Source organism: Octodon degus, unplaced genomic scaffold, assembly GCF_000260255.1.
Source record: "Octodon degus isolate 3935 unplaced genomic scaffold, OctDeg1.0 scaffold00114, whole genome shotgun sequence".
NCBI classification, from domain to species: Eukaryota; Metazoa; Chordata; class Mammalia; order Rodentia; family Octodontidae; genus Octodon; species Octodon degus.
Window position 1 is genome coordinate 4,154,155 of NW_004524690.1, and position 10,760 is coordinate 4,164,914.

Sequence of the window (10,760 nt, forward strand, 5' to 3'; positions counted from 1 at the left end):
TTTATTTATTTATTTATTTATTTATTTGGTACAGAGTCTTTCTACGCAGCTCAGATTCATAGTGATCCTCCTGTCTCAGCCTCCCCAGTGCTGGGATACCAGGCATGTGCCACCACACCTGGGATCAGTGGCCAGCATGGCGCTCCTGGGGTTCCAGGCTGGCATGGCATGCAGTACTAGGAATCAAGTCCATGTCCTTGCACTTGCCAGGTGGATGCCTAGACTGCCGATCTATCTCCCCAGCCTGCCACTTGCTTTTGAAATCTTACAAAATTTGGTCCCACTCTGCATTAAAATACTTTAACATGTTCACAATGAGGCTTTAATTCATATGTCTAGCCAGCTGCCAGGTGTCTGGACCCACTGGTGGTACTTATACAACTGTCACTGAGCATCTTTTTATTAATTTTATTAGTAAAAAGACTGATAAAAATTATTACATCCATTTGTACCACCAGTGGTGCAAGCTGGCCGATGTAGCCGAGAGACATATACCACTAGTTGTTCTAGCTGGTAGGAATATGTTATCCACCTAGCTGCCAAGCCAAAAGCCTGACAGCGATGTGTGATACCTTTTTGCCTCTCACCCATCACACAGAGTCCATTACTGAATTCTGTTAAGTTCTGTCTCCTTTGGGTCTTACTCTCTACAGCACTTCCCCACAGACTAACCCACAGTGAAGGTATCCTTGTCACTTTGACCACCCATAAGGCCGGTCAGAGCAGAGTCCTCATGATCATTTAAAATCTTAAGTGATCCTGCTTTAAAAAATCCTTCCTTCACTTTCACTGTTCTTAAAATAAGTCTTAGAAATCATCAGCAGGGCTCCAAGACTATCTAGTGCAATCCCATCGTATGCCACCCCTCCCCTCTTCAATCCAGCAACAGTAACATGCTCTAAATGACACACACACACCTCCTCCACCCACACACTTTTAGCATTTTTTAGCAAGTTGAGGATTACTTTTCTACCAAATAAGCCCCACTACCCCTCAATTTAACCATTTATTTCCACAGGGAAGCCCTATCCAGTCTCTGAGACTGGGGTAGTATGTGTGTCCTTTACCCCAGCTCCTGTATATCTCACTATATCCTGAATTTTTCCTTCGTACTACCCATGGTAATTGGTAAGTGAGGTAGACTGACAAGTGGTGGTCACTTTGTTAACACCCAGTTGAACTAAACCAGTGTGGTACTGGGTGTAGGAGGCCTACCTTTGGACTGTTGCGCCCAGCATAAGAGGCAGAACTGGAGAAGAAAGAGAAGCTGTTGGGAGTTGTTGGTTCTCTTGGAAGACTTGGTCATGGTGGCTTTCCTGATGAACCTGGCTATTCTTATCCTTGAAGGAGCTCAGGGCCTGGTTGTTGCTGAGAATGGCTAAGGTTTACTTTGGGGGAGCTCTGGTCCTCACATTGAACATGGGGGCAGGGGGAGAGATGGTGCACAGCTAAGTCTCTTGGAGAAGCTTGTCGTGATGGCTTTCCTGATAGGACTCGGCTGTTCTCATCATCAGAGGAGCTCAGGACCTCACTGTCACTGAGGATGGTTGTGGTACCTTTCAGGTGAGCTCAGGTTCTTATTTTGAGCATTGCTTCATGGCTCCAGTGCAGATCCCTCAGCCTGCTGGCACAGATCCTTCATCTCACTGGCACAGACTTTCTAAAACTTCCACCACAGACCTTTGAGCCTTTCCAGTGCAGTCTGTGAAACAGACTTGCATGAGATATTGTTGTGCGCTCCAGGTCTCCCTCCAGTTGGATTTGTGGGAGGCTTTGTTATGGGCTCTAGGTCTTCAGCTGGGCTCATGCAGGAACTGTTGTGGGATCTAGGTCCTCAACTGGATTCTTTGGTCTTTAGTGTGTGGACAAATTTCCTACATTGTCTTTGTATATGCTTCTTGGGTGACTATTATAAAATAATGTTATAAAATATGTGTCCTGTATTATATTGTTCCCCTTGCAAAATCCCAAACTACAGCAGTAAGATTTATTTTGATTTATTTGCTAAATATCTGACTCTTTCATACTTCTGTAAGATCCATTGAGAGTGGGAATCATGTCTGGTTTTCTTTAAACTTCTAATTTCTAGTATTACTAGTATATGTTTGCAGTTGATGCAGTTTACAGTCATCTTGGGGAGCGGTAATGCGTACATAGCGCAGCCTGCTTCCTTTTTTGTCTCCTTCTCCTTCTTTCCCTTCTCCACTTTCTCTATCCCATTTTTCAATGTTATTATTATTAATCTTAGCTCACATTGTAGCATGTAATGTTTGCAGTAAAAGTTACTAAGTTCTTGTACCAGGCATATCTTTTTCTCTTGGACCATTTCCCTATTGTAAGAGATCCATCTTTTTGTTCCCTTCTATCCATCCTTTATTATTCTTTTTGTTTGTACTTTGCCTCATTCAAGTGAGAGATAGTGTATGGTATTTAAGCTTGAGTGTCTGATTTATTTCACTCAACACTATACATTCCTGGTGCATCTACTTTCCTACAAGTGTCTCAAATCTGTCTTTTTTATAATGGAGTAGTATTCCATTATATAGAAATACCCCATTTTCTTCATCCAGTAATCTGTTAATAGGTATATAGGATGTTTCTAGGATTTAGCTATTATGAGTTGAGCTGCTACAAACATTAGTGTATTTATGCATAGACATAATATCTTTAGCTTTTTGGGGAAGATACCTACCAAGAAGATTACTGGGTCATACGGAATTTTAAATTTCAGTTCTTTCAGAAATTTCCTTACTAATCTCCATAATGTTTGTACTAGTTTACATTTCTACCAACAATGAAGAATTCCTTGTTTTAACCACAACCTCACCAGCATTTTTTATTGTTTAATTTCTTTATGATTGCAATGCTTTCTGGAATAAAATGGAATCTTAGGATTGTTTTAGTTTGCATTTCTCTAATGGCCAGAGATGTTGAGCATTTTTTCATATATTTGTTGACTGTATTTCTCCCTCTGTGAAGTGTTTGTTAATTTCTCTTACTCATTTCTTACTGGATTTTTCACTTTTGGTGGTTTGATTTTTTTTTTTTTTTTTTTAGTTATTCATGTATTTTTGGATAATGCATGTTCAAGATATTGTATATTCTAGATTTTATTTTTAGTTCTTTGTTTTTGAGTAGTAGCTGGCAGGTGTTTTGTTTTGTTTTGTTTTGTTTTGTTTTGTTTTGTTTTTAACCATTCTGTAGGTTGTCTATTCACTCTACTGATTCTTTCGCTGCATAGAACCTGTTCAGTTTGATCTAACCCCACTTGTTGATTTTTGCTGTTGTTTATTGTAAGCTCTGCATAGATTTTCTGCTACCTGATAGTTGTTTTCTTCTCCCTTTGTGACCTGTTTCTCTACCTTGAGAAAGAGAATTGGGAAATGGTTTGGAAATCTTTTATTTCTTTGTGTTCTCATTCTGTGTGTGTGTGTGTGTGTGTGTGTGTGTGTGTGTGTGTGTGTGTTATATAGATGGATGGATGGATGGATGGATGGATGGATAGACAGACAGACAGACAGACAGACAGACAGACAGATAGATCTTTTACATGTATGTGTCTCCTTCCTTTTCCCTCCTCTTATTAGGGTACTTGAGGTTGGGGAATAGAGGAGTGAGGAGAGTTTGTGACTTAAATGGAATTTTTAGTCGCATGTTGCTTTCCCGTGAATAATTTTCAGCTTTATATGTCCAGTGCTAGTATTTACTTTTTCTGTTACTTACTTTAAGTGATTTAAACTCTATCCCTGTATTTTGCTGAAAGAATTACATCTGATTATAACAGCGTCCATAGATTCAGTCTTCTAACACTACAACATGATAGTCCTTGTAGTTTATACTAGTAGTTTCCCCTCTGTGCACACTATCACAGTTTATTATTTGTGATTGTTATGCACTCAGGTAGGTCAGGTGGTGGGCAAATTGGAAGGTGTTTGGATGAGGAGTCTGAAACACTACTGGGGAGGTTTAAGGGGAAAATGGTAGAGATTAGAAGAAAAGTGTGTGGGGTCTGATGTTATTGGGGTACTTTTAGTGGAAGGGTTAGTATTGAGAATTTTCAGAGGATATTTTGTGTGAGCAAAGGCAAGAGATCGGAGAAAAGAGGTTCACTTTGTGACTGAGGATAGCCATGTGGTTGCCAGAACGTACAGATAGTAAAGATTGTAAGTTAGATATGGTTAGTCAAAGTTTAGGATGAGGAGGACCAAGAATTAATACTAGAGAAGACAAGAGTGACTGTGAGGGAGACAAGTGTGAGGAATTTAAGAAGCTTGAGAGAAGGACTTAACTTGTTTGGAAAGAGAATAAAGAAATATGTTAATAGTATTGTCTCGGGTGTGAGATAAAAACACTACATATAATGAGTAGACCTTCTATAAAGTTTATGTAAAGAAACTGTATGGTTACTTAAAATAGTGGCTTTGTGTGTTGAATAATTTATATTATCCTTTAAAATAATATGCAATGTTTCTATTTTTACAAACAATATTTATGTTGATTTCTCATAAAAGGTTAAAAAGCTAAAGAGAGAACTTTCACAGATGAAGCAAGAACTGCTCTATAAAGAACAAGGCTTTGAAACATTGCAACAGTGAGTATAAAAATACTGAAATAGACTTTACAGTAATTCAAAGCTCCCTAACTAATGCAAGGAAAATAGAAGTTGAGATTACATAAGAGAGTTCTCAGACATAAAGCAAAAAGCTCAAAGCTTTGTACCAAAAATACAAAAAAGCAATCAACTAACAACAAAAAACTTGGGAAAAATCTATATACTTTGAAAAGGTCTAAAATTTTTATTAATCATTGGAGACTCAAAGAAACCAAAGTGAAAAACTTCCCTTTGTCTCCGGGACCTCTTCCAGCCTCTCTTGAAGTGGTGGTAGAGAAGTAAGAAAACAGGCACAGGAAGCACCTCTTGTTCTGCCCTGGAAATCGGACTGGAGATACTGTATTCTGAATTTCCTGTGACTGATGTCAAAGGAGCAAAACTAAGTTTTAGGTTTCTGCAAAGAAGCTTGATTCTCTTTCCTATTTTTCTTCTGTTCTTTCCATTTTAGTTATCAAATCTGATGAACTATTTTAATTCAATTGTAGGCTAGGCCAGATTCAAAGAAAATGTAGGTGATGGAGTGTGTGGTGTGTTCTAGAAATCCCACACCATTCCTAGATCTGGAAACTACTGTTCTGTCTGCTAAAGAGACCCCCCTTAACAAAACTGTGAAAGGCATACTTGAGACTTTCTTGCTCTTCATAGTCCCCTAGCCAGGGGCCTCTCATGGAGAGGAAGAAACCTGTGGTTTTCACAGCCACATGACCACAGAAAGAGAAGGTATGAACGCCTGAAAGATACTCAGATGTTTTTAGTCTTTCCCACCTGGCTTAGGTTTGGTGCCACCAGTGGAAGTCTAGGGCTTCCTTGATCAGTTCAGCTAGTTTTCTCAAAACTACCCCCAAAAGCACCAGGGAGATGTCACAGGGCTCTTAGGATCCACCTTTGGAAAGTGCTCAGCTTTGTTCCTTTTCTTTGTGCAATGCTTTTGTGTTTTCTATGCTTAAGAAATTTGGAACAGTTCAAGGCAGTAGTAACACATTCCCTCCTTAAAGGTCCTGTGAGTTACTGGGTAGATAAATAGACACTGATTGTTCTATAGGGTCTCATAGTGAGTTCTGTCTTGGGATGTCCAGTTATTATTCTTGACTACCACTCAGGCACATGACTTCTGAGTAAGACATTTGCTTTTATGAATGTTTTGCTACTTGTCTCCCATGATCATGATGCCGATTTTCTTTCGCATGCTACCATCCTAGTGTTTCTCAAACCTAATTACCTATGAGAGTGACTTAGGGAGCTTTTAAGAAGCACCTAACTCTGGTTACACCCCAGGCATGTCTTATAAGATTCCAGGTGGTGTTCCAGTATTGCCATATTGAAAGAACTTAGCCCCCCAAAGACTCAGCAGGCCTAGAGGGAAATGTGTGTTTTAGTAATTGTGTATCAGCGTACACAATTATTGTGATAGGGATGGGGGAGAAAGCAAACTTTGCAGAGTGCCATAAATTATTTAGCCATATGTTAAATATTCTTACGGAACATGAAAGTATAACTCATGTCACCACCCGAGATTAAAGGTTAGCCAAACTTGCTGTTTTTGTTATATTGATGTGACAATGCTGTATTGTTACAAAGCAGTTTGCTTGCAAGCAATTTTTATAGGAATCTAAGGCATGTGTAAGAATCTGTCAATAACATTCCACAAGAAAACAATAGACATTTGTTGTAGAAATTCAGGCATTCCCTTGAACCAAGAGCATAAGGATATCTCACATCATAGAACTCTTCTGTTGATCTTAACTGTAGACAAAATAAAGCTGTTTTCATTCAAATGTTAACCACCATACTACTAAAACAAAGATAATTGATTGAACCCAGAGAACAGACTTTTTAAGAAACCACATTCCTGATACTAGAAAAGGACTTTTACTTGTGACTGTGATGGAAAGTACATTTTAGGAATAGATTTAAATAGCATCCCATTGGAGGCTTTTGTTACTTTCCAAATATTTATAATAGAATTTAATATTTTGTTGAATCTAGGATAATAATGTAATTTAGGCTTAGACTTTTGTTTCACTTGATATAGTTTTATACTGGGTGAACAAATACCATTTTATTCCCTATTTTACTCATTTCAGTTTCTCATCTCAAATTTGACTTTAGCCTAAGCGGTAGTATAGCTTATGTGCAGATGAATACCAGGAAGATGCCTGTTTCTATTTTTCCACCTCTAGTATGCTCTCAAATGGAAAATGGGAAGCAATAAAACACTCAGCAAACCATAAGTATGTACAGATTCTATGGAAATTTGGTGCTGAAGATAAACATTTTTTGAAGAAGGCATGCAAATTGAAATCTTTCAAAAGAGACTCAGTAAAAATTAATTTTTGGGTACGCACAAGTCAAAACTTAAAAGAAATAAGAAAACATACTTAAGTTCTTCTTAAGACAAAAAGCACAGTACTTCAGTTTAAAAGCCATCAAAAGGCTCAGGGTATAGTCCAGGGACAGAGCACCTGCCTACCACATGCGCAGAGGCTCTAAGTGCATGTCCGCCACCACACACATGCACGCACACAAAGCCAGCAAGCCAGTAAGCGATGCTCATATTTTAGTTACAGTCACTTATATGGAAAGAGGGAAAAGGTTGGAAATAAGTAAAGGAGAAAAAGGAAATTCATAGAAAGAAATCAGCTTATGAAATAAAGGGGAAGAGCTCAAAGGAGACAGAGAAAGGGACAGGAGGACAGAATGGCTTGTGGAGAATGCTGAGTGTGATAGCTGATTCCTCATGCTCTCCATACTGTGGACCTAGAGATAACTGAGAAAATTTCATCTAATTTTATGTATTTTTTTATTACCAGCATTCGAACTCAGAGCCTTGCACTTGTCAGACAGGCACTTGTGCGACTGAGCTATATCCCCAGCCCTCATCTAATTTTAAAACACTTGAAAATTTAAATTAAAAGCCTGAACTAGTTGTGGTTTTGTTTTTAAATGTTAGGTTTTTTCTTTCTTAACCATAACTTACTTTTATTTTCAAATGATAAGATTATTTCTGAATTAAAGATGTAATTTTACATTGTTGCGTGGATTTTGCACAAATAGGAAGAAGAAATTACTTGGGCTTGGACATTTACTCCCGACAGCTTTAGATACCTTTATTACTAGCTTTTGCATAAAATCTCATAGCTTTTGTTTTTTGCTTGTTTTTTGTTTTAAGAATACTGTATTCAAAGATGCCAAAATTCAGTATTTGGAAATAGTACTTATTTTATTAACAAGCCTTTGCCGCTACTAAATTGGTGGTTATAATACTTAGAGAAATCAAAAAATTCATTGATTATCTCTCTTCCTAAAATTCAAAGTATTTCGCTGTTCTCATCAAGTATTAGAGATGTAAGCTAGAGTTTGTCCTTTTCAGAGACTGTCCTGCTAACTAAGTGTTTATGCACTTCAGGGGCTAAATTTGTATAAGATATCTGACTTTGGTTTCTTTATTTTAAAAATATAGCTTAGGAATCTCTAGGGCCCTTTTCTTTCTCACCCTACATTTCTCTCTGTCTCTGTCTCTGTCTCTGTCTGTCTCTGTCTGTCTCTCCTCTCTCCTCGCTCCTCTCTCTCCTCTCTCCTCTCTCTCTCTCTCTCTCGTCTCCTCTCTCCTTTCTCCTTCTCTCTCTCTCTCCTCTCTCCTTGTCTCTCATCTCTCTCCTCTCTCTCCTCTCTCCTTTTTTCTCTCTCTCTAATTCTGTGGATTAAGTAGTCACATTTTATCATTCAATGAGCTTATATCAAGTTTATTTGATTAGGTTTTTAAAGGCTTTAATTGCTTACTCAGTAGCATAAAGTGTTTGCTGAAATAGTACTTAGTGAAATATGTTATCTGTAAAGTACACTTGTTTGAATCAACTTTGGTAGAGTGATTAAGATAGCATTTGTTTTTTTCCAGATTATACCGTATATATTGAAAATATGTATTAATTATTAAATGTTTTAAACCAAACAAGCTCAGAGTCCATCTTCTCCAACTTAAGAGGTTCCATTTCTCTGCACAGTCTGAGGATAAGAACAAGGTCATATCTGAGAATGTGTGTAGCACTAGTGTCTGATGGGGCAGAGGGTTAGTCCCACAAGTAAAGCTCAAATTGTATTCATAATGAGTACTGCACAGAAGTGGTTGGGAGAACCAAGAGAGTGACCACGAAGAGAGTGTTCAACCATTTAAAAAAAAAAAAAAAAAAGGTAACTTGGTTGAGCTTTCAGACACAGAGAATTAGGTTACACAGAACCCTCTAGCCCAGAGTAGCGGTATAAACTGTAAGGACATTTGATAAGCAGATCTGCAGGGATAATAAATTAGCTCACTGAAAGAGCTATTTACTGTGTGAATTGACAAATGAACATCTCTGCCCTTCGGTTTTATTCCTAAATTTCAACTTATTCAGCAAGGCAAGCAATTTTATATCATCTCATTAACTTTAATAAAAATAGATGATTTTTATATATTGAGAAAGAAATAAGAAACCATATAATCCAAATGTCTTAGGATATGATCTATTAGTATACATAATTATATAGTAAGCATTTATTAAAAGCCTACCTGGCTGCCAGCTCTGTACTAGGTTTCACACAGATTATCATGATATGTAAATTAAGTGGCCATTTATTGACATTTCTGTCCTGCTATAACATTTGCTTCTGCCCTTTTCCTGTCAGAGTGGAGATCAGGATTGGCTTGTGATGAGTTGGGTTCAGCCAGTAGTGCAGTCATCCCAAACAGACTGAAAGAAAAGGCAGGATGTGTTTGAGCCTGAAAGTTATTGGAAATAGACCAGTTATGAGGTAGGGAATAGGAAAAGTCTTAACTATATAAGATTAAAAAAGAGCACACAGTCAGCCTGAAAAGATGGTGCTCAAGTATGAGAGTCATGAAGTAAAATAATCAGCCAGCAAAGACAATCCAAAACAAATTTGTACTGTGTCATGCCTTGATGTTTTTCTTTTAACAGAATTGATAAAAAAATGTCTGGAGGCCAGAGTGGGTACGAACTTAGTCAAGCCAAAGCCATTCTAACTGAATTGAAATCTATCAGAAAGGCAATTAGCTCAGGAGAAAAAGAAAAACAAGATCTGATGCAGGTATGTTATGGAACATGTTAATCTGCCTCCTGAGGCTCCACACACTGTGATAGGCATAAGATCTCTAGCAGAATCTGGATGACCCATTATCCCCTCAGCCCTATGCATTGGACCCTGTGGGAGATAGGTAGTCATAGGCTCTGAGGCAGCCCCTTTGCTGGAGGAGGAGAGCAGGTTAGTCCCAGCTTCTGATATGCTTCACTGAAGGTAAGCTGTGAGTGTTCTTTGAGATTGTGGGTGTTAGAACCGAGAGCTCTTAAGCTAAGTAGCGTTCTTTAGTCTAAACTAATGATCCTTACATACATGTAAACATTTGCTATATCATTGTTGTCTCTTTAGTAGGTCATGGTATGCCTTTGTCAGGCTATCCATCCAGGTGATTCTGAGGTGCCAGCTAAGGGTGGGGTGGGGAATGTTGGCCCAGCACAGCCTTGAAGGAAAGCTGCTACTACAAGAGATCCCTTTGTTATTTCTCTGTAGTTATCAACCTTGGGTCTTAACTCCTAATAACCGAGTATCATGTAGGAAAAAACAAAGCAGTTATTCAGGGATCAGTTATAGTCAAGATTTTTAAGAATATCTCTTTCTACCATCTAATAATTATTATAAATTCTGAGAATTCAGGATTTCTTCAGGCAAGTAACAATGTAGTATGCATTGGGGAAAATGTTAAGAGCAACGATGATATTGCATTTTTAATAGACCTTCTGTATTTAAATAGTATATTCAATGATTATATATTGGCTTTCAAAATGTTATTTGAATACAGGTAAATATTCTTAGAACCATATTATTTTTAATTTGAGGAATTTTGAAATAACTTACAAGAAGAGATTTAATAGAAAAGCCAATAGTGATAATGGCAAATGTTTACAAGTACCAACTTTGTGTTAGATGCTCTTTTAAATGCCTGACATGAAAAAAGTTCCATAACCTTCACAAGAAGTTCTGAAGGTATTATCCTTAGCTTATAGACAAATTGTGGCACAGGACAATTAAAAAATTAAATGTTACTTAAAGTTGAATAGCTGGTAAGTAGTACGACTGGAATTCAAATGGAGAC

At 37.8% G+C, this 10,760-nt stretch overlaps 1 protein-coding gene across 2 annotated transcripts in view; it reads left to right on the plus strand.

The window, feature by feature from the left end:
- The window catches only part of Wwc2 (WW and C2 domain containing 2), a 279,014-nt gene that overhangs the window by 177,937 nt on the left and 90,317 nt on the right, over positions 1-10,760 (plus strand). For both annotated transcript variants that reach the window (XM_023699612.1, XM_023699613.1), the window contains exons 5-6: positions 4,512-4,591; positions 9,568-9,697. In XM_023699612.1, the coding sequence (XP_023555380.1) occupies positions 4,512-4,591; positions 9,568-9,697 (210 nt within the window). The remainder of the gene's footprint in view (positions 1-4,511; positions 4,592-9,567; positions 9,698-10,760) is intronic.